This window comes from Labrus bergylta, chromosome 18 (genome assembly GCF_963930695.1).
Source record: "Labrus bergylta chromosome 18, fLabBer1.1, whole genome shotgun sequence".
In the NCBI taxonomy this organism is placed as follows: Eukaryota; Metazoa; Chordata; class Actinopteri; order Labriformes; family Labridae; genus Labrus; species Labrus bergylta.
In genome coordinates, this window is record NC_089212.1 from 19,042,510 (window position 1) to 19,070,404 (window position 27,895).

Sequence of the window (27,895 nt, forward strand, 5' to 3'; positions counted from 1 at the left end):
CCCTCAGTGAAAGTGGTCTAGAACCGCCACTGCTGTGACAGACAGCTCGACAGCAGAGCAGCTTAGTTGGAGTACGTCATACGCAGTACGCGTACGTGGCTGCGTAGCCGCTGACCCCGCCCCCTTTCCCCTCAGTCCTCTAGCCGCGCAGCGCCTCAGCAGAATGGCGGCTCTTTTGGAATCCATCCTGTCGAAGAAAGCGGACATTAAAACCGTCTTGGCCTGGCTAATAAATCAAAAGGTTGGTTCCGGGATGTCAAAGAGCCACATGGGTGGACCATATTGGAAAAAAGCCCGTGCTCATACGATCTGTTTCTTGAGATGACAAAGCTGGAAACTGTTTGTAAACAAAACTTTTAGCTGCAGCGCTAGTGAGCTAGGCTAGCTGTAGCCCGTATGGGATGGATTTGAGGCTGTTGTCAACTTTCACACAGTCAGGGTGACATGGGTTAATTAAAGCAGTTTATGATGTATCATATATCTGTCATTAGTATTTATAAATGAACAGGCAGTTTAACAGTTATATATCAGCGCATAAACAGCTAACGTGTGTACATGTGGCTGTATCAGCTGTAATGTCTTGAAGCTGTAAAGAACAATATTCATTACCCTGGTAAATCTCTACCTTGGGTCTTTCATGGATAAAAGGGATGATCGTCAGTGGCACTCAGTGTTATAAATGTGCACGTCCCAGTTCTCTAATATCTCTCTTTCAACAGGAAGATGACAGCCTGGCATTCAGTGAACCTGTCGTGACGGTTCACAAACAAGAATTTGTCCCCTTTCTGTTAAACTTCCTGAGGGAGCAGAGCAGCCAGGCGCTCACTCATGGCCCTGCCACGCCCGCCAAGACCCCCAGCCGCCCGAGACCCGCTGCACAGACGCAGGGCTTCAGCGACAGAAGGGGTTACAGATCTGCCGGTGGCGGAGCCGGTTCTCGGAGTGCCAGCCGGGTCCAGCTGTTTTCGCCCGCCTCCTCGGTGTCACCTGGAAATGAGCCGGACGCTGGACAGTCCGGGTCACACTGTCTGAGTGGGGTCAGCGCCTTCAGCAGCCCTTCTTTCACCGCGGCTTGGAGCCCCGCCTCCAGGCCGTCGGGCAACGAGCGCCGCCACAGCAATAGAATCAGTCTCGGGGACTACATGGTGTCTCCTCCTGAGCACCAGCCCAGCCCGAACTTCCAGTCTCAAAAGGGCCGCAGGAGGAGTGGCGGCGGCGGCGGCAGCACGGCAATAGTGGGACAAGGGAAACATGGAGCAGGGCGGGGGGCACATCACGGTGATGACACAGGACGCTGGGAGAGTGGGGTAAGGAGGTCGGGTCGAGGCGGAAGCTTAGGAGGAGGAGGGCACGGCAGGACAAGCCAGCAGGTGTCCCCTCCATCCGTGGGGCAGCTCAACTTCAGCAACTTGGAGGACTTCCCTCCTGTCGGGGCGTCACCCATTGCATCGGCGTGAGTACAGCTGAACAAAAGTCAACAATCCTTCCATCTTTGATTTTTTTTTTCTTTTTTTTTTTTTGTGTGTGCTTTGTTTTGTCTGACAGTTCCCGGTCTCTTTCAGGGCGCCTAAACCATCCAGAAGAATAAACCCGACACCAGTCAGTGCTGAGCGGCCGCACTCAAAACCGAAAACCTGCTTCACCTCCACGCCATTTAGTAAACCTTCTACACCGCCATTAGTTGTGGAGGCACTTGAGGGGTCCGTGGCAGTGGGCAGTCCTCTTAGCCTGCATGAAGAAAGGGAGCTTCTGAAGAGGGAGAAGTACGTGAATGCACAAAAGGATTCCACTTATTCTGACACAAATGATGACTGTTTCACTGAACCCTTTGACGTGGCCAAGGCTACATTCATTCTACTGCTTGCCATTCCACGTTAGAGAATGGAGAGCTCTCTTTATCAATATTTGATTAAATTGTTACAGATTTCTACATTTAACTTTAATATAATCATTTTTAATATTCGCTTCTGTTGTGTTTGTATCCCTTGCAAGAATTGCTCTTCCACTCAGTTTACCTGCACTGTTTCACATCCACAAATCTCCCCTCTCAGGACAAAGCGTGCCCAGCAGGTCGGCTCTCCACTGACGACCTCTTTAGACCCGTGCACCCCGACCAAGTCAGGGCTCAGGACAGGATCTAAAGTTACACCAGATCTGCAAACACCGTGTCCTCAACCTTCCAAAGTCACCTTCTCGATGGAACTGGAGATCCTGGCCGAGCTGTACTGTACCTGCATCTCTGGTGAGTGACCACAAGGTGGAGTCAATGTGCCATTGAACGGAAGCTGGCGGAAAATGGACGGATTTGTGGACGTGTCGTTTATTAAGATAATTAAAGAGATTTATTGAGAGAGTTTGTTTGTGTTTTCACGTCTTACAGAAAACCTCGTGCCAAACATTTTCCTGGAGCTTTTCTTTGTGGTGCAGTTGCTCACGTCTCAGTCTCCTCACAGTCATGATGATGAAGAACAGGGAAGTTTGTGCGCAGGGAATTCAGGTATGTACTACATTAGGCTTAAGTACTGTCACATAAAATATATTTTTAAACTTTGTATGATTTGTATGACCCTTTTTCACATTCTTAGATATCCTGGAGAGATGTTACCTGAGACAGGTACACAACTGTGTGTATTTTGCGGTGATGGTACTGGAGAATCAGTTTCAGTGAGTATTTTTTAAAGCTTACGTCATGTTTTTTCTAAATATTTTCCTCTTTACCAACATGCAAATATTCTGGCAAACAGTTGCTTGTGACACCAAGGTCCTCTAGTCTCTCAGAAGTGACTCCATGTCCCTGAGTCTGACCCTCTATTCTTGGCAGGTTGGTAGCTCATTTGGACAAGTGCACCCTGCGTCTGCTGGCAGAGAACGAACGGGTGGCAGCTTTTTCTCCGGATCTCAGGGACCGTCTGACTCAGGCCCAGGACAGAAGCACAGCCAAAGTAAGTCACATTGTCTTTATTGCAAAGCTATGAATACTCAGTCTTATGGAATATAATTAGAAATTGGTCCCAGAATCCCTGTTTTATATATTACATGTACTTTTATTCCATTGTTTAAATTAATGTTCAGAGTCTATTACTTGACACTTTTAGTGAAATAGAATAAATCTGCAACTCTGTTGATAATGGAAGAACAATTGCAGCTACATTTTTCAAGTCAAAAATACCAAACATCAATTTTGTTGTTGTTTGTTTTCTTGTTTTCAAAACCCGATACTGAGCAACTTTTTCAATACTTATTCAAGAGCTTTACAATCATTTTTTTTGGGCGGGGGGGGGGGGGGGTTTGTTGCTTTGTAGACCAAAATATAAATGGATTTGTTGATAAAATAATCAAACAATATTGAAAACAGTATTGTTTTGCAGCTTAATTAATTAATTAAAGAGGCCACTTCCTTTATCAGTATTCCTTTTTTAGTTCATTGTTAAATGTTCATAATCTCTTCACTTCTTCTCTAATTAAAAGTGTTGTGGATTACTTTTTTTTTTTTTTTAAATGTGTTTGTTTCTCCTCGTGTGTTCCAGCTCTCTCCTTCAGTTTCCACTTTCATTCACTCGGTCTCGTTCCAACCCGCCACTGACAACCGCTCCAACTTCGGTAGTGACAAGGCCTTCCACACCTTTAAAAAACAGAGGTATGTCGTCCAGTGTTATTTAGATGTTAACAGATTGTTTGAAACATCAGGCTAACTTCTTAAAGAACCTGCTACTGTACAGTCCGTCTCTGTTATCAGTAACACCTCTGCACTGGATGTGTTTGTCGCCTTCTCAGAGATATTTTTTACGAGGTGTTGCGAGAATGGGAGGACTTCCACAAGGAGCCGGGCTGGAACTTTGACTCTGTGCTCGGGAGTCGGATAAGGTTGGTACAGTTATTACTTAAATGTTTGAAACGTATGCACCAAGTGTAGAAATGAGCTAATACTTTGTCTCTGTGCCATTTATTGATTTTTTTTCTTCCTTTTTAAAAAAAATTTTTTTAGAGGAATTATGAGTCAACTGACCTCTGCAGGAAACCATTCCCACTTTTCCCGTCTCTTCCTCAGGCAGCTTGTTCAGGTACCCTACGATATCTTATTCACACTTAAACAATCAATCATCAATGATATTTTGTGTCATGTCGCATGAAAATCTATCAGCCTCAATTACTTTGGTTGAGATGCTTTCTCTCCACATGTCTCATTCTTAACACATATTGTGGTGGTACATGCTGCTCACATGTTGTACAATGAAACTGCCTTTTTCTTTTAGATGTGTAAAGGCCCTCGGGTGAACAGCTCTCCTGGAGATACCCCTGATGCTGACCTGCTGGGCATGCTGGGAGCTGACAGCCTGGGCCGTCTCAAGCGTCTTGAAGAGCGTCTCATTCAGCCTCATGGAGTCGCGGGTCCCTGCCCTCCTCCATCCTTCCCTGGTCACCAGGAGTTCTTCAGGGATTTCCTGCAGACAGCCAGCTGGTGAGACATACAGTAACACATATTTATACTATATAAACCCAACACGTACACATAGTTTCAGTGATAACTAACCTGACAGGCCAGAATTTAACTTTCTTAGCTAGTGGTGCATTAAATTAGCAGATGTTTTTTCTTCTACCTTTTCCCAAACAAATTGGTCAAAGCTAAAAGCTGCAGTGTCTGTGGTCTTTCTGTGAACTAACGTCTTATATATTGCACTCCAGCTGTCAGCTGAACCAGCACTTGCAGGACAGTCTGTGTCAGCAGCTCCTCCAGCTGGATGAGGTGTCCATCCTGAGCCCTAAAGCTTCCATCGGGGAGGGCGAGGAGGAGGCAGAGGGGGACATGGAGCAGCAGGTATGCTCTCACAGTCAAACACAGAGATCTTGTTTAATATGTTTGAATCAAGTTAGTTTTACAACCATTTTTTTAAATAATTCTTTTCCTAAGGAGAATTATAACACATAGATAATGAAATGACAAACAGGCCCGATTCAGAGAAGACATAATATATATGTAATATGAGGATTATTTAAAACTTATTCTCTCTTTTCTATCCACCTCAACAGGATGAGAAGCAGCGGTTCACCTCAGTGCTGCTTCACGCTCGTCTTCTTGCCAAGTTTCTTGGATTCATAACTTTTCTACCTTACCAAACAGCTGAGCGACCATCCAGGGAAATACAGAAGACCGCTATAGAGCTGCGCAGCAAGGTGAGAGGAACAGAAGAAGAAGAAGAATGTGTATCAATAATTTAATGAGAGTAATTACTCGCATGGCCTATTTAAAGTAAAGCAGGAAAAAAATCTCACCCTAGAAGATCACTTTCCTCCATATATATCTCATCAAGGAAACAGGTTTAATCAGGTTTAATTTCCAAACTCACATTTCATTTCCTCAATAGACATTTCTCTCTTCGTTCCCTCAGAGTGCTCCCGTGCTGGATGTGTGCGCTGTGCTGAGCAACAGTATGAAGAGGAGGCGCACCATCCTGACAGTGCCCTGGCTGGTGGAGTTCCTCTCCATGCTGGACTTCATTGGTCCTCTGCTGCTCTGCTATAGAACTGTACTGGGCACACTGCTTCTGCTGTACAGGTATGTTTACATTTCTGCATACTTACTAGAATACAAAGTAAGTACTTTTTATCAAAGGGTTAATGGACCAACTGAGCCACAGCTGCCCCATAATCAAGAAATAGCAGCGTCACATAAACATACTATAAGAAACACCTGAGCTTGTCTTTGTTCACCTCCAAGTATGAAAATAACGATCAGCTTTGATAGAATCACATATTAATCAATAACCCGATAAACCATCTAAATATTAATAATAACTTCAGCAAATGATACAACAACCAAATATCTGAATCAGAATCGGCTTTATTGGCTGGGAACTTTTGCACATACAATTGAATCTGACCAGGAAACAAAATCCAAGACGCAAAGGTGGAAAGAAAAAAAAAATCAAGCCAAAAGAAGCATAGAAAATGTATTCAAAGAATCTTAGACACACAAAGTTTTTATTTTTCTCATGCTCCCTTCTAGAAAAAAAAAAAACTTCTTCTCATGACTTATGAAATATAACTTCTTTGCTCTTGCAGGAGAATGCTGCTGGACAGATGTGGAGAAGTGTGTTACCTGAACAAGCTGCTTATGGTGTCTGTGTTGGGTTGGCTTTTCCAGGTGAGACGCAACAATGCCGATATGATTTATTATTCTTTCTGTAAAATGGCATATAAATAAGTCATCAAAAAATCATCCAGAGCTCACTTTACTTTTGTCTGACAGTAGTATTCATTGACCTTGTGCAGATCCCAGTGATTCCCGAAGACATTTTCTTCACCAACGATTTCACTGAGGTGGCAAAGCTGGAGGAGAGCATCACGAGTGCTACAGGACTTGTGAGTGGGATATTCATTCAGGTATCTTTATGTCCACCAGTGCTCTTCTTTCGATACTGAGCTATCTCTTGGTTTGTTGCAGGACTGCATTCCTCTGGTGGATCAGCAGCTTCTCTATACATGCTGTCCATTTCTTGGTGAGGGGAAAAACATCTTTTCATTTCTCTCTCGGAATATTGGCACATAATTCATTATTAACGTTTATTTTCTAATTCTGTAGTGACTGTAGGAAAGTTAAAAGGCTTTTAAGCAGATTGCCGCTAAGTACCATTTACTTGTTGAGGCTGAGCTGGCTTTTTATCCGTCCAGGTGAGTTCCGTAAGCTTCTCGCTGCCTTTGTGTCTGGAAACACGGCCAAAAGCGGAGGAATCATTCGCAAGATCACACCGACTTCTGCTGAGCTCAAGGACGCGCCCATCGCCAACAGGTCGCAGCAGAAACTACAGGTGAGTCTGAAGGGGATCAAGTGGAATATAGCGTGACGTCACAGAGTTACCCGTGTGCAAATGTTTCCAACCAATTTCTTAAATGTGACAGGTGGACCTCGAGCAAGCCTTCTTCCACAACCAGCCCCCGTCGCTGCGGCGCACCGTGGAGTTTGTGGCAGAGAGAGTTGGATCCAACGCCGTCAAGCACATGAAGTTAGTATCTCAAAGCTGAGTCTGAGGAGTGCACATAAGCCCGTAAAATATTTCAAATTGACCGTGTCCATCACATTTCTTTAACCTTCAGCAGAATTAGGTTTTAGAATTGAAAAAGACTTTCAGAATAGGAGGCAATAAACCTGCTGCTTTGGTTGGTTGCCTTCCTAAAAGGCTAGTGACTGTTCAACAGTCCAGATTTATCAGCGGCAGGAGAGAATTCAACACAACGTTTAGTTGTATTTTTTCAGTGCCTGTATCAAACCTTATTTTTTGAACATAATACAAACAGAATAGTACATGATATATTTGTTATATGTGTGTGTCCATTAATGTGTTTCTATCTCTGTTTGATTACTCCACAGGGCAACGTTAGTGAGCGAGCTGGTGGAGCGAGGGGAAAAGATGCTGAAAGGTGGACTGGAGTCACCAAACTCAATTCCTTCTAAACTGAATGATTCCATCTGTGCTCAACTGTGTGTCGCTGGGCTGGAGGCGCTGGCTAAAGCCACCAGGTACCACAGCTTCTTTTACAAGTCTGTAGATTTAACAGGATACTTCCACTAAGAGCCTATGTGCATGCATGAGAAAAGAGTTGCTAATTGATTGATTCGAGGATTATTTTAATGGTCGATTCACTTTTTGCGTTAACACCATCATTATTTCTCCTCTGCGTTGTACTCTCTTCTTTATGGTAATCTATTTTTTTATGTGACTTTCCAGATTTTGCGATGAGAAAAGTCCTGAAGCCATACGAATTCTGCTCCCCGATGAGACCTCATTGTCTGTAAGTTCTGCAAAAATCATGTCATTTAAAAACAAAAAATGTAATTAAACACTTCATTTCTACATGTTTTATTAAGCAGGAAAGAGAAAAGGCTTTAATTCAGTGTTTTGTACTCACTACCTCTCTGCAGGTCTTGACCACATCTGAAAACATCACCAAACGTCTTGCAACGGAAAAAGCCTGCAGCTGGCTCTCAGCCAACATCACAGGTAGTGCCATGAATGCACCATGCCTTTGGTTCTGTTCCTTGGACACAGTAGAATATTTGTTGATACAAGCTTTTGATATTGTTTAATTCAGAGGGCCTGCCTCTATGTAAGAAGATATCATAAGCCCCTTAAACGTACAATATGTTCAAATTCAAATTTTTACATTAAAATATCTAAATTAATAAAAATGACTTAACCTATGATATATATATATTTATTTTTTTTGTTGAGTACTTACATTCACTCAAATATTTCCAACAGTTATCAAAGCCAGAGAAATCCGTAATTTTATAGTTGTAACTGGACGCATCTTATCGTGGCAGCCGCAACATATTTATCGTTGCCGTGGAAACACTGGATGTTACGTCAAAGACCACTACTTAAAGCGGGAACAGCTACTGAGCGCTCCTGTAGTGTTGCTGTATTTGCTGCTGTCGTGGAGTAGCACAGAAAACTCCCATGATTCCCCGCCAGCCTCAACGCCATCTTTTGACGTATTGATTGAGAGCCCCCTGGTGGTGGAATCTACATACTGTGCCTTTAAGCAAAATAAGTTATATTGATATCAGCTCCCAAAAAATCGACTATTTAAAAAGACAATTTTTGTGTACTGTTGCAGACATTGAAAAGAAAAAAACGTATTCATTAATATGAAAAAATATTATATTTATTTGTTTATAATTTTGGGATTTTCCTGGATCGGTTAATCTGGACTGATTGACTCATGTAACTTCATGTTAGAATCAAAATAGTCTGCATCATAAATGTATAAAAACATACAAATCAGTGGTGAAATTCTCTAAAGAATTGAACCTTTAAGTGCTCTGAGCTGCCCACATCATGTAACAGAACATCTTTGCCATTGTAACAAAACCAACTCAGTGCTGTGATTGAACCTTTTTCTCTGTTTTTGCCGTCAGCCCTGATTAGACGAGAGTGGAAGAGCAGGTACGATCGTGTGATGAAGGCGATTGGAATCCCGGCGGCTCCAGAGTCAAGTGATGTGGTCGAGCTGGTCACTCAGGAGCAGTCGACTACTCCCAAGAGGAAACAAGGAAGCGAGAGAGTGACATCCTGCCCTCCAGACTGCACCCACCGGGCTTCACTGCCCTCTGACGTCCTCATAGAAATGAAGGTTTGTATGCACGAGAAGACGTTATATTAGAAATACTTGGAGGGGAACTGCGTAGAACTTCAAAATGATGTTATTCAGGAAAAACAAGTAATAATAAGCCAAAGTTCTCACTCTCATGTGTGATGTCTGCTTTAACTCAATGTAGGAGTTGTTAAGTGTTGCAGTCGGCCCCAGGACTGACGAGGAGCTGCCGACTGGCTCTCAGATCATAACGCTGCTACAGAGAGTGGGAGAAACACTTGCCTGCAGGAAGGTACATGAGACACACAAGTGCAGAGTAACACTTCATAGTGTTTGGATGGATGGATTTACTGAGTTTGCTGATACTCACAACACTGTTTTCTCTTCATTTAGTTTTCAACTGCAGTGCCAGAGCAGATGCTGGTGAACACAACTGTCCTACTAGCCTGCAAACTGGGTAAGAGAATTTGTGCCATGAATGATAGACTCTTAATTAAAGGGATACTATGTCTTTATTGCATGTAGTGTGTAAACTGTAAATTGCTTCATGAGCTGTGAAACTAAGGAGGCAACTTCAAGTCTGTGTGTAGTAAGAGCTGTAAGTTGTGTGTGTACTTGCTCAGTGTCTGCAGAGCTTCCAGTGCTACCTCCGCCAGTCTGCGACGAAGGTGACGGGGTTGTTGTGGGTCCTGGTTCCGGGTCAGAGCCTCCAGTCAGAGCACTGCTGGAGCAGCTTGCTGAGCTGTGGGAAGGAGCGTGCTGCTCCTCCGCCCCCCTCCACCTTCTCTTCACCCCGCTCACTGTCGCTGCTGTGCTGAAGGCCAGCGACACTGAGGTGTGTCTCCCAGATCTTCTGTGACTTGAACCAAAGTTTCAATACTTTGACTTATTCTATTTACATTTACATGGTATTCCCCCTCATTGAATTTAATATTTATGCCCCCTTAAATCCTTGTAAGATTGTAGATCAATGCTTTAAAGTAACAGGCTTGGAATGTTTGCTCAAAACATGGAAATCAATCCTTGTTTTAAATACAAAGCTTAAAATATGACACTTGAATGCAATTTCTCAGACGTTTAGCATGATTAAAACAGGATCATTTTTAGTTTTAGCAGGTCTCACTGTCTTTAATTCAGTGTGTTTCTCCTGAATCTTTACATTTACCTGTGTTACGATCCCAAAAGGAGCTTTTAAGTGTATTGCAGATAATATAGATTCTATATAAGAGGAACTTACCAGCTTTTTTGCACTTGTTGGACATCTGGTAGTAAAGAGACATACAGAAAAGCATTAAGCAAAGGTTCATGGTCTTTAATGAACCATCCAACCACCAGCATGCTCTAATTCTCCACATCATTTGTTGTAAATAATTCTGTGTGGTTTATTTCTACAAAACTAATCCATTGATTGATTTGTGAGTTACATTTTAAGCTTTTCTTCGACTGCTTATTTCCCTGATGGATCATGCCTCTGTACATTCTTAACCATTCGTACTGTATGTCTTTGTCCTTGTAGTGGAACAACTACCTGTTCCTGGTCAGACAGCTGGTTGAAAGAGGGGTCCTGAGCCAGGAAGAGGTCGTATCTCATTGGAAGAAACTAACAAACTTGGCCTTGCCCGCGGTGAGCTTCTCACTTCTTTCTTGTTATCACATATTCCCTTTGAAGTGGTTTTTCTTTCAGCAGTGATCTGACCTCTTTTGACTTCTTCTCCTCTATCTGCCTCCTCCTGACTTTGTTCTCTCGTTTTTGTGTCATTTCAGGAGCTAATAGAAAATTTTCAGCTGCAGTCACAGAGTATTAAGCCTCAGTCGCCTCTGGCTGAGCTGCAAAGCCATCTGGACATGCTGAAGGTGTCACAACAGACAGTAGAGGGCGCTACATGACTACAGTAATACGTCCAGTGAAACCCACAGCATCTTTTCTCCGAGCGCCTCAGTGTTTCATGTCACTTCTGTCAGTGTTGTCCCTCAAGAAAGAGAGAACGTTTTTGTGCCAATTTCCTGATCATTTTCTGAGTTTCTACCGCACAGCACATCCAAGCTGCTCCACGGTGCAGTGACAGCAGCCTTTTATGAATCCCTCTTTGGTAAGGTGTCAGTGTGAAACGCAGTGAAGCCCTGCCAGTCAGAAAGAACAAGGGTCCACAACATCTCAAACTTTATACATGTTGAACTTTGAATCTGTTCAGTCTGATGGAAGTATTAGTAGATCAAAAGGTCTAGACTTTAACAAGGAATTAGCATTGACATATGAAGGATGAACATCAGAATATGCACTGTATGTGTTTCTGTCTAGCACTTAATAATTTTAGCTCTAGGCAATTAGACATACAATTATTTTCTCAATTTTCACATGTAAGGTATCTCTTTACAAGCCATAGTTCAATCTATCGAGACTTAAAATGTTGATTTTAAAGACACTCTGTGGAGAATTAATGTCTTCATTTTAGTACAGCACTTTCACACATTGCCTTTGACCGCAACTACTAGTGATTGCATGTTTATTTCATGAATGCCAAACCGCGTTTGTGATTTGTTTTTGTTCATGTTGAACGACTGTTGTATCTCCTGCTGCTTTTAAACCTGAAATATTTTTTATGTTGCCGTAAAATAAATTGAACAATAAAGATGTAACCTGCTCTGATTTTGTAGCTTACGATTCTTGTTTTAATTTATAATCTTTAATTGTTTTCTTGTTCGGTTACATGACTTGTAAATAGTCAAAAATGGTTTAAACTTTTGATCCGTGCTTCGTGAAGTCCAAGCAAAGTGCATTTAATGTCCAAAATCCTAAGTAGTCAAGTTATTACCATAGTGGGGCGGCTGTGGCTCAATTGGCAGAGTCGTCGCCTCTCAACCAGAAGGTCAAGGGCTCGATCCCCAGCTGGCCAAATGTCCGATATGTCCTTGGGCAAGACACTTAACCCTGCATTGCTCCCGCTGCTTCGGTGGTGGTGTATGAATGGGATTAGTTACTTCTGATGGATGATACTACATAGCAATCATCACTACCATCAGTGTGTGAATGGGTGGGTGTGACGTGGTGTAAAAGCGCTTTGAGTAGTTGGAGCTATATAAGCTCAAGTCCATTTACCATTTACCATTAACTGAGAAAAGAAACCAGAAAATAGGCTTAAAAAAAAAAAGCTGAAATCAAGAAATGTGATTAATTTCCTGAAAAACTCCCCAAATTCGTCTTTTGTAAAAAAAAAAAAAGATAATCATAACAGATGGCAACTAATCGATTATTGATTTTGCAGGATAGGATTTTTAAGATTCATAATATCTTCTGTTATTTTCTCACAGCCCGTGAAGATCTACATTTTCACACACAAAAAAAACCTCCGCAAATCAGATAATTACCAATCAATTAAATCAAGTACAATCCCTAAGTTTCATTTTTAAAACCATTGGTGGGGATTTGAATAATAACAGACATGCAAAAAAAAAAAAAAAAAAGATGTAAATATGGTAAAGTAGGAGGAGTCTCCAGGAGCATCGCCCCTCCCTCTCCTCCCTTTTCTGTCCAACAGGAAGTTTCACTTCAGATGAGACTTTTTTTTGTAAGAGACTCGGCGGCGGGCGGTTGAACCCTCGACCGATGCCCGACAGAGATGACTCGGACAGCGGATGGCTAAAGCGTTTCATTCAGCCCTAAATAATCGGAATAAACCCGAAAGAAGACTCAAAATGCATTCACGGGACAACGATAAGTTATTCCACAGCAGCTCAGAGTTGGTAAACCGATGAGTGAAGTGTAGAAATCACCGTGAAGGCATCATGGCAAACGTTAAAGTTGCCGTTCGTGTTCGCCCTCCTAATGCAAGGTAAGTTCATACACTGCTAACTAATATAAGGCTAAATAAATGGTTTAATAAATTAGAAACTGCCTTCATATCTCACGTTATGTTTCCGCTGTTCTCTGCCATTGTCCTCTGGCTGTTGCTTTGTTTGTTTTTATTACTACACATGACATGTTTACTTTTATCTAATGGCGCGTTTTTTTTATTTTTGCGTTATGGCAGGTTGAACGTGAAGCTAAACTGGCTGTTTAGCTTCTTAGAAAACCTCTATGTGCAGTGGTGCACATGGGGAATAATGACAACTGTGGCTGTCAGCTGTGTTGTCTCACTAACAGCCTTGTGTGCAGAACAACTGTGTGTGTGTGTGTGTGTGCTGTGCTGAGTAATGTACAAAAATTGTAGCTGAGTTAGATTAAAGCAGCTGCTATTTATCTTTCCACAAAGTCAATCAGCATGGGCAAACTGGGTGTGACTATAATTAGAATTTAATTGTGATGTTTCCAAAACAGATTTCTGCCACTTTGTGTGTGAGTGGTGGCCTGGGATGAATCTACGGAGGAGGATTAGGGCCAGGCATTAGAATTAAATAATGAGGAGGACGATGTTTTGTCATGATGCAGTTTGAGAAAAAAATTGAAATGTTGAAAATAATTAGTGTAGATTTCATGTTTTTCCAACCTCATTGCCGACATTACAACTTTCTTCACTGAATCAATCAACGGTATTCTCAACATTTCAAATTTATTCAACTTTATTCTCAACATTTCAACTTTATTCTCAACATTTCAAATTTATTCAACTTTATTCTCAACATTTCAACTTTATTCTCAACATTTCAACTTTATTCTCAACATTTCAACCTTATTTTGAAATTGATGTTTCATCTATATTCTCAACATTTCAACTTTATTCTCAACATTTCGACTTTATTCAACTTTATTCTCAACATTTCAACTTTATTCAACTTTATTCTCAACATTTTAACTTTATTCAACTTTATTCTCAACATTTCAACTTTATTCTCAACATTTTAACTTTATTCAACTTTATTCTCAACATTTCAACTTTATTCTCAACATTTCAACTTTATTCTCAACATTTCAACCTTATTCTTGAATTCATGTTTCATCTATATTCTCAACATTTCAACTTTATTCAAATTTCAACCTTATTCTCGAAATCATGTTTCAACTTTATTCTCAACATTTCAATTTAATTTTTGTAATTGAATTTTTTTTTTTTCTCAACTCTTTCCTTGAAGTGCATAATGGGTAAAACAATCTTCTCCCTCTTAACATTATATATTTCAAATATTTGTCCCTAATCATCTTCTGTATGAATCAGTAAAGGTCATTTAAGAAGCTTGACAATGTCCACCCATTAGCGTTCAGTTTTCTTTTATTGTACCACTTTATTAGCTCAAAGGTTGAAAAAACATGTTGGAGCCTAAATGAAAGTTGACACAAACTCATCTGTTAATAGATCTTTCACTATTTCTATCATTGATAAACTGATTGAGTCATATATCCTGCTTCTCTGATATTTATGATTAGCTGCTTTCTCTTTTTATGTAACAGTAAAAATCAATATCTTTGACTGTTGTCCAGGTAAACAAACAAAACAAAGCACCTGATAATATTATCTTTTGTGCAGGGAAATTGTAATAACAAATTGTTATTTATTTACACTTAATTAATAATTCTCACCTTCAATCATCAAATTCCACAATCTCATACAGTATCATATGCAGTATATTGTGTATCAAATTGTTTAACCTTTTGTTAAACACAATGTTTGTGTTTATAAATGTTTACAGGAGTTTTGTCCTCATGTAACAAAACATGTCATATGTAAATGTTATGTAGACCACTGTCTGCATATTTCCTCCAATATGTATTAATATCTTTGGAGCATTTGGGGTCACCACTTTAATCTTAATTAACCTTTGACCAAGTTTTCCTGTGCATACTAAGTAGTTAATTATGCTCAGATGATGTTGGGTTTAAGAGGTTAATTTCACAACATGGAAATAATGGAAAGAAGATTAGGTCAACTGAACTCTTCAGGACTTCGAGCCTTTGTTTTCTGTTGAACAAATAATCAACTCTGTCAGCAGCACTCTCAGATTAAACAGAAATCAGTCCTCGTCGACTTATTATTGTAAAGCCGTTTGCTTTGTTAAGTGAGAGGCCTTTATGGAAAATATATTTTTTGCCCTTGTTTTTACAGTGCAGTGAAGTCTGCTGTTTAAGTAGCAAAGTAACACAAGGAGGTTGTAAAGTAGCTTTGCTCTCCCTTTACACTAACAGGTGGATTGCTCCAACATGTTAAATAAAATAACAGCTCTTCAGGATCTTAGGATAAAGTACAAAACAGTTCTATAGTAGTACATTGCATTATTTTCAACTCCTGCAGGAACGGATGGATTGTGGGGGAACTTATTCTAAAGGCTGCTACAATACCATAACAAAGCATTATTCAGGCTATGCAGGGCTGAACAATGATTCTTTTAGCCAGTCCTTCCTGGTATTTTGCATTACAAAAGAATTTTTTATACATAATGTTCACTGTAATGCAAATCTGAGCTTCCTGATTTCAGGCTCTGACACTCTAACTGTCCTCTGCTCTTCTCTGTTTCTTTTTTTTAAGTGAAGGTTGTATTTCCTTCCTTATGAATAAGAGCGTGCTATGGGACAGAGATAACATTAACACCAGCCTAGTTAGCTGCATTCCTCATTAGGTTTGGGATGTAAGTGTGCTACCAATTGTTTTTAGCCGACCAATAGGCTTAATTCCCCATTAGAATGAAAGCAGCCTCCTGCAGTGCAAAAAGTGTGCCAGCCCAATTGTGTAATTGCTCGTCTTAGGTTTGTATCAAAACACTTCTTTTTACGAGGCGTACTATTTTCCTGCCTCAGACCTCCTCTCCTTCATGCTAGTTTGGGCCTGAGATTGAAGGTTAGTGGTTTTGGGTTGGGCCGCTGCTGGGGTTGGCAAAATCAGTCCCGCCTGCTGAAGCACAGAGAGAGCTGACGATTACAACAGCCTCCTGGTCTGCCCCCCCCCCCCTCCACCCAGCCCACCTCGGAGGCACAGCGAGAAGCTGGCTGCGGCAGTATTCATCGTCATTATCGCTCCTGGAGATCGAAAAACTTTCAGCTCTGTGTTGTGATTGCCTCCAGTTTCGCATGTGTTGCATCAGATGGTGCTTGGTCCAGCTGCTGGAGCTCGAATAGCTGAGTTGACCTTGTTTTACACACATGCGAGGACATCCACTGGTTCCCACTAACTCACGCACAGTCGCACAGCACAAGACTTGTGCGTGCCCGTGTGGAGACAACCCAGACTGCCTCATCAGAGGAAGCCTCTGGGGTTTCTGGGGGTCTGTTTTCATTTGAATCTGAAACTAGTGGCAATTTCATGGCTCTCTTTCAGGCACACACTCACAATCCGATTCATTGTGTTAGCTGTCATGTGATGGCCTCAAGTCAAGTGGAACTGGTTCAAATGTATCTGGACACCCTTTCAATTAGATCCGCATCAGCCAAAAGAGAACTTTAAACCCATTAAGCTGAATCCAAAGTGAAACTTTTGTTAAATCTCTGTCTGGTTCACATCTGTTGTGAACGCTGATCAATTCTGTTTGAGTTGCTTACATCTGTTCATCATTTGACACATTTTAATGTTCATACGAGTATTAAGTTGAAGCTGTTGTTTATGTTGTCTTCTGTGTGCTCCTGCTGCAAAACCATCGTCCCCTTGTGGGGAAAAAAATAGAATCTGAATCTGAATTGAAGGAATCATTCTCTTTCTGCTCACAGGGAGAGTGCGGATGCAGGAAGGCTAGCAGTACAGGTGGAGGACAAGTTTGTGAAGATTCGAAATGTAAAGGTGAGTGTGACTGAAATAAACAACAACATCATGCAGAGTTATATCCAGAATTAAATCGTTTGTGTGTGATTGTTGCTGGTAGGACTCGGGGAATTGGGAGTAGAGGCTATTTATCACAGCGACAGGATGTTTACAGCTTTGGCACAGCCTTTTACTTTGTGATGTCACTGTTCTTTATTATATGTGTTGAGCTCACACACACACACACATATATACACAGATTGAGAGACCCTTCCTGTCAAACATGTGCACTGATACTCGTCACACTAATGAACTGCAACACAGCTGCAGTTAACGTCAGACAATAAAAGAGATTGAGCTTCTTGAAGAACTTCTTTGATGGAGAATCCTCCCAAATAAAAACTAAAGCAAATAAAATACAGAACACAAACATGTGTTAAATGAGGTGTTTTTAACAGGGAGTCTGGTCTTAGGTTGTTTTGATAACAGTCCTGATTGCAAGGCAAGCAGAAAGTTTTCAAATGTTAACTGAGAAGAAGAGTTTTTGGTTTGTTTTTAGTTTCACTTATTAGTTTCCATAAGGTTCTGCACATTTGGGAATAATTACCGTGTAAGCCGACACTTTCACTAACCTGCTGTGTCAGATGGCGTTGAAAACTTCTGTGATTGGTTGAGCTCCATCATCGCCTTCCAGGCAGGCTGGGGCTGTTTCTACTGTTTCAGTTTAGAGCATGTGACGCTATGTTCTGCTTGTGAATGTTTGCAGCAGCTCATACTGATATGATGAAACTTGTATTGTTGTATTGTACTGTGTATTTGATGGGTGTAGCTCGTAGATGAGAAATACTTTAGAATTGATTCATCAACAAGTTCATCTCAAATGTTTACAGCTAATCCAAATATACAAGAATCTAAAGTAATTCAGCTTCGGATTCATTGCTGCAAACTTCACATTTTGGTATAACCACACCCAAACTCAGGTAAATCTGGATCTTGTAAATATTGATCAAATTGGCAGTTAAAGAATCGCCCTGCCCTGTTTACTGTTGGATTTTTCGATTCTGACGTATCAGAAAGAAGTCTGGTGGGGGAGGAGAGAATCTGTTACAAATAATGTGACAGAGACAAACCACATATGGCCTCCCTCTGCATGGAAAAGGATCAAGACTCCATGCTGCAGTTGGTCTCCTGGGAATGATTATTTATGGAAAGTGGGACAGTTTTTGGAGGATCTGAGACAGAAAGAAATGAGGATGGATTTTAAAGGACAATAAACACGAGGCTAACTTAACAAACAGCAGGAAGCGGTAGCTATAAAAGAAAAAAAAACGACTGAACTAAATTAAACAGGTTGAAAAAAAGAAAAAGTCTGAAGTTTTGAAACCAGTCAGTTTTATCAGCGATTGGATCTCTGTTGGCTGCTGTTAGGTTTGGCTAAGCCCTTCCACTTTAAGGCCCATTGTTGGACATCCAAAGTGGGCTGAAGGGTTAAACGCTCATGCTTTCAGGCAAACCAATTGCTGTGAACAAAATTGATACCCTGAGCTTAGCATTGCCCATCACCTCATTCAGAGCATGGAAAGGCTTTTTGCACTGATGTTTGCTTCATCACTTGGATAAATAACCGATTGTTACAGTGGCTTAAGTACCCTTCTCAAAGCTCTCTCGTTGGCATGTGTCAGTCACTGAAATGTCCTTGAGCTGGGCATTTACAACAACCAGCTCCAGTGACGCTGTTATTGCAACTGAACCATCACTCTCCAACATGATACCCTGATGTCATCTCAAAAACTTTGCGGCATAGATACAATTGAGTCTGATCGTAGAATAAACAAACGCACAAAAACGAAATTTAGATCAGGATTTGTGTCACTCACTATTTTATGAGAGGAAATTGCTTTTGGGATACAATACTTGTTAATGATGTTCCACAAGCAATATAACTCAATAATGATAAACAAAGTTTGATTATTTACACATAAAACAGGTTCATCAAAACTAAAGGTGTGCATTACTAATAATTGAAGATGTTCCAAGTTTTCAGTGGGGAACTATTTTGCACAGATCATTTTTCAACCATCATTTTCTTTTTTAAACCTCACTACAACAGCCCATTAAATCCATCATTTGTGACTGTTGCATGAATTATGTTTCAGAATTCATGATGACCTAAATCCAAGGCAATATCAACTTAAGTTACAACACTGACATTTTAATAATATATTACCTAGCTCTATCAACAATCACTGAGCAAAACATTCTTTGGAAATCAGTCGCAGTTGCTAATTAAAGTACTCAATTGAAAGAAAGAAAAAACCCTCAATAACCTCAATAGAGCTAAGATTTATTGCAGTGAAAATACATGATTTTCGAGTTTGGTGTTTTAAGGTAAAGTCGGTACATCTGACACAACACTAAAAACATTGCATGTCTTTGTCACACGTTGAAGGTAACTAAAGTATCAGGACACATCTATGCCCTTAAAGTTGGGTCGTGTCAATGAGAACTACTGAGCTGTGTAGTTTGAATGCAGTGATTTAGAAGAGATGTCAAGCTTATTTACTGTTTACCAGTACAATTGTTGTGCCTGGACAAGTTCCAATGCTGCTGTTCAGGATTCACTCGCTGTAAGCAGAAAAGTGTTCAGTGTTGATGCAGTGAGGCGACTAAAGGATTGGAGGAGCAGTGAATGCATCGCTAATGAATGGAAACAGCTTGCTTGCAATTTCACACCACAGCAGTCTCATAAACAAAAGCTAAAGTACCTGGCTTTATTATATCACCCCCTATTTTGTTGACAGCTGCTTTTCATTATACGTTGTTTGGCATGTATTTTGTATTGAATTTGTCTTGTTATGTATCAGAAGAAATGTTCTCTTTCTCGCCTTCACTCTAGTTTATTTATCAAATGAAAAAAATGGATGATAACAAATAACTGTTCCGTGCTTTTCTCCTCTGGTTTTCCTCCCTGAAGTTGGAAGGACGTACAGATGGTGCTGTGGATTCAAGGGAGAAGCTTCTGGAGTTCTGTTTCGATTACTGCTACTGGTCAGTGGACCCTGAAGACCCTCACTATGCCTCGCAGGAGGAGGTACTGACCTTTACTTTTTCTTTAATTAGGATCCCCATTAGTACCAGCATACGCATTGGCTATTCTTCTTTTGGGGTCCAACACACATACAGTCATACACACTTACTTATAACAAAACAAACAAAGACAAACAGCAAGACCAGCTCCTCTAATAGATTTAACAAAGTTCATACAGAAGAGAAAAAAATTATCATCCATTTCACAGATATTCTGACAAAGAACACAAGATCGCCGTACCTCAAAATTCTTCAGAATTCATGTCTGACATGATTGACCTAACCCCCTCAATGAACAGTGTTTACATGATCTAGAATTTCCTTTTTTTTTTTAAAACCAGTATTCCAATGAGGCTTTTTAATTTGGCTTTCTCACTGAATTATAACAACATTCCCATAATTTTTTTACCATTAATATGCCATGTGATGTCACAGTGTACATCAAGTTTTTAGACAGTAAGCTACTTTTTCTCTGATGTTGCTGCTGTGGCTCAAACTTGTGCTAATCCGAGGGGAACTGTGCCAGAATAAGGAGAGCTTTGAGTGATTCCCTCACAGATGTACACAAGACTAGATAAGAAAAAGAGAACAAGAACAAAGAAAAATCCACATTCTTTCTGTTTATATAAACTCTATGTTGTTTTAAACGATGGGGTATTGCAGACAGAATTACGACAGAAAGTGTTTATGTCCTCAAGGTATCTTTTTTGACATAAAACCATTTTTGCAGGTTTTCTCTTCCTGTTTTAAACATGCTTTGAGACCAAATGCGTGCTGACCCAGGCTTGTGTGACAACTGGGGAAACAAAAATACTGCACCAAAGAAAGAGCCCAGAGGAAATGGTGTGTCCTTGTAGACTAACCACAACAAGAGGGGCGTGTGTGCTGTGTGGCGCTGTATGTTTCTACACAGATGGCCACTCGAGGGATATGGTATCAGCTCCATCTGTTACCCAGAAGTCTCGTTGCCTCAAACATGGCATGGCTAAAGTCGGCTCGCTTTTCATGCCCCTGCTTTGATTGGGCGATTAGATACTGTTGTATTGCTTTGATTGGAGGGTGTTGCTGGAACCTGAAACCTATTCCAGATCTGCAACACAATTGGTGCACAATTGTGTTGCAGGAAGTCTCTCAAAAACCTTTTCATTTAGATTTATGTTTCTAGATGTGTTTTTTTTTTTGCTAGAATTATTAATTCCATTGAGTTTTCATGATTCTCAACAATAGATGCAACCTTAGTTTTTTCAGTAACTTTTTACTCCTCTTAACCCAATGGGGCTCCCCCCTCTGCCACTCCCTCACTGCCTGTTTCTCCTCTTGTCAGAGCAGCCTTTGTATGTGTTTGAGAAAGACGCGGCTGTAACGGCGGCCTACACACTGAGCAGAGCAACAGACAACACAACACTTCTTCCTCTTTCTTTTTTTTCTTTTTCTTTTCTCTCTGGCTCTGACACTTTCCTCAGCAGAATTGTGCCCAGTCACAGCAGCCTTAGTGCTACAAGACATTCCTCTGTGGTGGGCGAAAGGACACCAGCGAAGGACAGAGCCTCTGGATTTAAATCTGACCTCTTTTCCTGCCCCAGAATCCAGAGAATTGCGTCTGAAACAAAGAAGCTTGTAGATGACCACATCAGCCGCTTACTGATCACATCACAGATTGAGATCTCTTTTTTTTTTTTTGCTAGTTTTTAAAAATCCCAGTTCCTGACATGAGAAGCAGAGAAGACATTGTTTGTTTTGTTGGTCAGCTATGCAGATTGATGGCAGGTGGACTCCAATAATTCAAGATCCACTCTAAAGTATTTTATCAGACAAAATGCTTGTAAGGACAGCTAAGAGTCTGACTAAGTCGTCAGTTCCAAATTTCCGTTTTTAAACCTCATTGTTGTGCCGCCTCATTTCACTTAATGCCACCTTGTATCCTGCCACATATTGGTAACACATTAATGAGTTGATGCTGTTTTTACCAGTGCTGGATTTTCTCATGATTTGAAACATTTATTTTAGCAGCTTTTTTTTTTTCCGGAGGAGGGATTAACTCTGAATTTGTCTTGCACTGTATATCCCCATGAGACAGTCTAAGTCTGTAGTGGAAGGAAACAAGGAAAAGGGGGATCCCCCAGCTCCTGCTTTTTTCCAGTCCAGTACTATCCCACCACACCCAGTGCCCCTCAGAGACCAGGACACCCAGCCTCTGTGCCTCCATCCTCCCCACCTCAGCACTGTACCACATAATCATGCTTCTCTACTAGTTTACACTAGATTCATGTGGGGGGGTTTCAGCCCCTATACAAAACGTGGAAACTGTATGTTAGGGTTCCCCAGTTTATTTTACTGGATGTTGCACTCGCTTTTTCAGGTTTTGTCTTTGAACCGGTTTATGAAATAAGGTTGAGCAGAGAGGCAGGAGAATGACTCCATCAGGTGGGAAGAATACGGTTTTTGAAAGAGAACAATATTCCATAATGAGATCCAGCTGCTGAGTTAATGCAGGCGGGCCAAGGGACTATTTGTCTAAATGCTGCCTTTGTTTTGTGCCTAGATATTGAACAAATTAATAGCTTTTCCCACTATTTATCAACACAAACCATTCACTTTTATTGCTTCTGATGATAAGAAACACGGGGAGGGAAAGTGAAAAAGAAGAACAGGCGAGAGAAGCTGTTGGAGACAAGGAGAGAGTTGGGATGTGAATTCCTGGGGAAGAAGAGGAGGAGGAGGGGTGGACAGGAGGGGAATTGGGCAGGGGGTCCACTGTCCCTCTGCAGCCCCCAGCTCTCGCCTGCCAAACGCACAGCTGCCTCACTAAGTCGTTTTTCGCAGTTAAATTTCAGGCCAAAGACGTCACTGAAGAGCATTCGTCTCCGAGCACAATGCTGTTTTTTATTGCCAAAAGGGGTCGACTTGCCGGGGTTTTTCCCTCTCCTCCTCCTCCTCCTCCTCCTCCTCGTCGTCGTCGTAGTCCTCTTTCTCCTCCTCTTCTTCTACTCTGTGTGTGGATGTAGATTATGAGTTCAGTGTTTCTAGGTCTGTGTGTCAGTGGTGCTGCAGACAGGCTGGGAAAGAATAGCTTCTCTGTATGAGAAGAATCCTCCACACATACACACACGTGAGAATTTCAACCCCCCCCCCCCCCCCCCCCCCCCCTCTCCAGTTGAGTTGAGTTCAGCCTGGAATGAATTAACTTCCAAACAGGACACTAAATACACCACATGCTGTCAACAAAGCAACATGAGATCTACGCCATATGGAAACTAGAAGAGCACCTGTGATTTATATACAGACATGCTGCTTGCTATCAGTGAAGGGAAGGGATAAGAGGAGCAGAAACAAGAGGAACTGAAAGTACTTAAATAGAAGTGCATGACTAAAGGTGCTGAGTGTGATCAAACTGCACGCTGTCATTTAGCAATGTAGTTCCTAAAGTTTGATCTTTCATGAATTGACTGATTGATTCGGATCCAGGTACCTTAGCGGACACTTTTCTGCTAATTTATTTCATAGAAATGTTTAGCATTATCTTCCAGTTATTTTCTCAGTTATTCATTTTCTGTAAAAAAAACTATCAAAACAAAGTTAAAACATAACTATTTTAGTTGAGTTGAGTTTAAACATGGAGGAATATAACTTTAATACAAACATGATAAATGTACTTCATGAAGTTATTCAAGATGGGGTGTATGTTTTCTTTGCAATCAATGATAAGAACCGACCTTTCTGGTTTGTGTTCTTATGTTATCATTAAGATAAAGCATGTAATAGAATACAGGTGTTGCCCATGATCTCTCTCAATATCTGGTGACTATTAGACATGAGTCAGACATTATTAATACCTCAACCAATGCTAAATGGTAACACATTGACTTTTTAAAAAAAGTAATATTTATATTAAGTTTAATCCCTCTGTTTGTATTGTCTCTTTAAGAGCAGAATGTCTATAGAAGGAGAAGAAGCAGGGAAGTAATGTCTTTTGCAAAGAATCAGCTTTTACTGCATATCTGCAATAAACTACAATATACTGTACATCCTTGTTTTTTTAAAAGGATGTCTATTCATTTGGGCATTTTTAAATATACCCTATTTTAAAACTTTTATTTTACCCACTCACAGCTACATGCCTTTCTGACTTGTAGCCAAACAATGTCAATGTGGTGCACATCCATAAGCAGAATTTTTAAAGGATTTCTTTTATATATCTTCTGCAGATGTAAGTCCTCCCTGCGTTTTGAAACCAATTGACAGTTGGAGGAGAATTATAGGCCATTAACAAAACAAGTAATCACAACTCGCATGCTTCTTACAACATCTGAATTCGTCTGAGTTTTAACACATGGCCAGCAGGAAAATAGGGATTCTCTAATTAGATGATAGAAAACACAAAGAATGGTAGTAACGTGTGTCATTCTGTATTAATATTGTCCAAATGTATTCTCCAGCGAGTAAAAGAACCTATACTCTACCACTGTACCCTATGGATTTCACACAAGGCTCCTATCTGTCTGCAGGCTGGAGAAGTCATTGTAGCTTGCTGTAAAAAGTGTAACATGCAGCTCAGTTCGCCAGTGTTGTGCTTTGGCCCCTTTAACAAGGATCAGGGGAGGGGCACTAAATCCCCAAACTCTCTCCAGATATGGTTTTATTTATTTGTTTAAGGCCTAGCCTTTGCCCCAGGGTCAGCTGCTAGAAGAGCGTATACCGAAAAGGGGACAGCACTGCCAAAGCGCCCCCATCTTCATTTTTTGTCTTCTGCCCCTCTTTTTCCCACTGTGCTTCATTCCCATGTGAAGGGAGGCCTGAGTAATGAAGAGCAGCCTGTCTGTTTGGCCTTCATATCTCTGTCTCTCCCTCCTCCCTCTCTTGCAGCCTCTCTGCCCTCCCATGCTAATTTGACCTACAAATTATGTCCAAGTGTGACAGAGGAGAGCGTGGTTGAACTCTGGCCAAACAGCTTCCTCTCTCTGTCTCTTTTCGCTGCATGTGATTTTTGTCTCCCTGTCTGTATCCTATCTCTCTCTTTTTTTTTACATTTTTCACCTTTCATTCTCTTACTCCCAATCCTAGCAGGAAGTCCAGATGAGGATCTCCAGTGACATTTCATTCCCTGTGTCTAAACAAAGGCATTTAGCTTTTGCTCAGGGCCCAGCTGTTGTGTTTGTGTGACCCACTTTAAAGCGTGGGACTAGAACAGAGGGACCCTCGATTCTCCTGCAGCTGTCCAGTTGTGGATATTGAGAGTTTGGGATGGATTAGCATTTCTTTTCACATTACTTTATTATTTCTTTTCAGTCTCAGTTGCTTGCATTGAGCTCAGAGACAGCCTCCCAGTGAACACAGTTATCGAGGGAAAATGAATCTCAGTCCTCTCGGTTGCGTCACACCTGGCAAAAGAAACGAGAAGCTGAAGTTTTTAAATGTGGCCAAGTGCTTCATTATGCTTCTCGGGCCTGCTGCCATCACCCCTGACGACATCTCACACACACACACACACACACACACACACACACACACACACACACACACACACACACACACACCCTCACACATATATGCACACTACACATAAATACTTCTCCAGAGTTTAGTGTAAACCAGGCCACATAAAACCAGAGCAGCAATTGGTATTTTATACAGCCAGTGATTACAAGGCTTAACTCATTACAGAAGCATTACACCATTACTTTTTCACTTTTCTCAGTCTGTTTTTATCGTTCTTTCTTTCTCTTTCAATACTGTAGCTCTTGCTGAGCATTTTGTCACAAACAAGGCTGCCTCTTTGGTGTTTCCCATGTTTTAAAACGGACACAGAACATGTTTTTTTTTTTCATGGTTAAGATATTTGGCATGACACCAACCTGGTTCCTTGTTTATCAGAAGGCCGAATTTTCCTCAGAGAGGTCTGGTTTAACATAGACAAACCCATTTTTTTCAAGTTTAGTTGCCAGAGCAGGATGTTACACGATATTATCTCCCCTTGAGCCACCACTTAATAAAAAAAAAAAAAAAGATTCTCAGTTTTATTGGTTTCACAGATAAAAAGACAAGTCATGCATTTCGCCATGATTCATTGCATAGCACATTTAGAAAACATAGAATTAAATAAGGAATGTGAATAATATACACGTTAATTAGAATAAATAAGGAATAAACAAACAAGCAAAATCCATCCATACATAAAAATAAATCTGTCAGCTGCTCATCTGCCCTCCCTAACTCTGTATTACCCACAGAGACAATCCTATATCTCATTGTGTATACAGGCACCACAGTAATTACTCTAGGTGTACAATAGTAATATCGTCTTCAATCTATTTTATAGAAAATGTATATTATCATCCAGTAATGCTTTAATTAGAGCTAAGGTCACACCTAGGAACTTTAACTACTCGGCTTGTCAGAATTAGATTTTCCATTTTACAAACTACAGTAGGAAATTAGTCACTAGGAATATCTCTATTGCAGACACTCTTTTCTGCTAGGTATGGATTCATTGCCAGCTTTTTTTTTCCACCCCAAAGCCTAGTTTCATTCTTCCTTCCTCACTCTCTGTTTTGACCCAATAAATTTGACCTGCATTTCCTGCTTAAAGAATAACATCTATTTTCTGCTCTTCCCCTTTCATTGTTTGATTGTTTATACGTTTATTCTCATAGAGGGAAGCAAACTCTGAGGCTTTGTCCTTGTTGTGGTTGCTGTTTCCTCTAACCTAGTCGGAGGCACACGAATTGTGAATACACACACGCATGTGCAGGGGTCTGCTCATGGCAGCCACCTTCCTGTTAATGGGGGTGTTTAGTCTGTCCCATGAGTATTTGGAGGCGACCCTCCTGCCTGCACACTTACTCTGGGCTCTGACCCAGTCACTTTATCTCCAGGCTGTTTTTCTCCTGCTCCATTTGATCCTGGAGTACAATTCCATTCCCACAATGTAACCTGTCTCTTACCTCAACTGCTTTGTTAGTCCAAAAATACTTCCCAATGCTGCAGGGTGCTGCAGACTGTGAAAGTAGGTTGTGTAGGCCCTTTACTTAGATTTAAGCAGCCATAGCAAAGGGCATGAATGCAAGTGTTATGATTGAAGTAAGTGACAGTAGAATTGTTTTAATGTTTCCTTTAAATGGCCTGTCAGCTCATAGACAGTGTCAGTTCTCACAATAGGTTGAAAAAAGTTTATGTTTCCTCTTGTGGTTTTGCTCCAGGGTTATATAAAGTATTGTGCAGACTTAAAATAAAAAAACAAACCAGGTGGAAACTGAAGGAAAAGTGCACAGAGAGAAAAGAAAGTCGAGATCAGAGACGGAGTGCACAGTTGAAGGGAAGTTCCTGCTCTTTGTGCTAAGCCTGGAGGGACCCTCAGCCTTGTCGTAGCCCCCATGGAGTGAATTTAAGAGGGTCAACTTTAACAAGGGCTGTATTGATTCTCTGTGTTTGAGGGAGGAGAGGGTGCCTATGTCTGTTTTTTTTAGAATAGTAGGATGAGGACAAGACAGGGGCGGCACTGCTTTTTGTCTTCATGTTTAAGTCTCCATTCAGCCAAGTGGCAGGGGGCAACACTCGGTGGTCTGGACCCCAGTGGACGACACACTTTGACATTTGCTGTCACGTTGATGATATTTATTAGGTCACAGTTACATAAGACACCTACAGTTTCAATTTCTTTAACATTACATTTAAGCCTTTTGCCTGTCCAGGATACTTCAAAAGTAATGGTTTAATTTATTTTCCAAACGCAGCATTATTGTAAGGTCAATTAAAACAAAAAAATTCTTCATCAAGTTTGGATAGTTACTTATTTTTTTTTAATTTCAATTTGCTTTAGATATTTCTTAATCAAAAACACCAAAAAAAAAAAAAAAAGCCTGATTTCATGTCCTCAAATGTTAAGCTTTATGCTGTACATTGTCTTGTTTTATTATTGATTGAGTATAATCTGGTTTTGAACTGCTGGTCTAATTAGATATTTTTTCCACCATGATCTGGCATTTCTAATCTATTAACCAAGAAAGTACTGGTGGGTTAATCCAGAGAAAATTCATATTTAGTTGGGTCCCAACTTAGGC

General features: G+C 40.8%; 2 protein-coding genes across 2 annotated transcripts in view; both read left to right on the forward strand.

The window, feature by feature from the left end:
• Nucleotides 1-102: 102 nt before the first annotated feature.
• Nucleotides 103-11,740, forward strand: cdan1 (codanin 1). Its single transcript, XM_020627918.3, has 28 exons — nucleotides 103-241; nucleotides 720-1,453; nucleotides 1,563-1,763; nucleotides 2,052-2,242; nucleotides 2,381-2,497; nucleotides 2,586-2,664; nucleotides 2,822-2,942; nucleotides 3,528-3,637; nucleotides 3,775-3,864; nucleotides 3,986-4,061; nucleotides 4,254-4,459; nucleotides 4,684-4,816; nucleotides 5,029-5,172; nucleotides 5,388-5,554; nucleotides 6,061-6,142; nucleotides 6,271-6,360; nucleotides 6,443-6,497; nucleotides 6,670-6,806; nucleotides 6,898-7,001; nucleotides 7,367-7,516; nucleotides 7,725-7,788; nucleotides 7,919-7,997; nucleotides 8,918-9,132; nucleotides 9,278-9,385; nucleotides 9,487-9,550; nucleotides 9,717-9,928; nucleotides 10,610-10,717; nucleotides 10,858-11,740. The coding sequence occupies exons 1-28, from the start codon at nucleotides 164-166 to the stop codon at nucleotides 10,978-10,980; spliced, it is 4,038 nt and encodes a 1,345-aa protein (XP_020483574.2). The 5' UTR covers nucleotides 103-163; the 3' UTR covers nucleotides 10,981-11,740.
• A 939-nt stretch (nucleotides 11,741-12,679) lies between these two features.
• stard9 (StAR-related lipid transfer (START) domain containing 9) overlaps nucleotides 12,680-27,895 on the forward strand; it is a 43,431-nt gene continuing 28,215 nt past the window's right edge. Inside the window, exons 1-3 of the mRNA XM_065966552.1 lie at nucleotides 12,680-12,923; nucleotides 16,721-16,790; nucleotides 19,726-19,842. Of these exons, the coding sequence (XP_065822624.1) occupies nucleotides 12,877-12,923; nucleotides 16,721-16,790; nucleotides 19,726-19,842 (234 nt within the window). The 5' untranslated portion in view covers nucleotides 12,680-12,876. The remainder of the gene's footprint in view (nucleotides 12,924-16,720; nucleotides 16,791-19,725; nucleotides 19,843-27,895) is intronic.

Coding starts and splice junctions, on each gene's coding strand:
- cdan1 (XM_020627918.3), top strand. CDS start 164: ATGGCGGCTCTTTTGGAATCCATCCTGTCGAAGAAAGCGGACATTAAA. Junction 6,807..6,897: donor GGTCGCAGCAGAAACTACAG/GTGAGTCTGAAG, acceptor TAAATGTGACAG/GTGGACCTCGAGCAAGCCTT. Junction 10,718..10,857: donor CAAACTTGGCCTTGCCCGCG/GTGAGCTTCTCA, acceptor GTGTCATTTCAG/GAGCTAATAGAAAATTTTCA.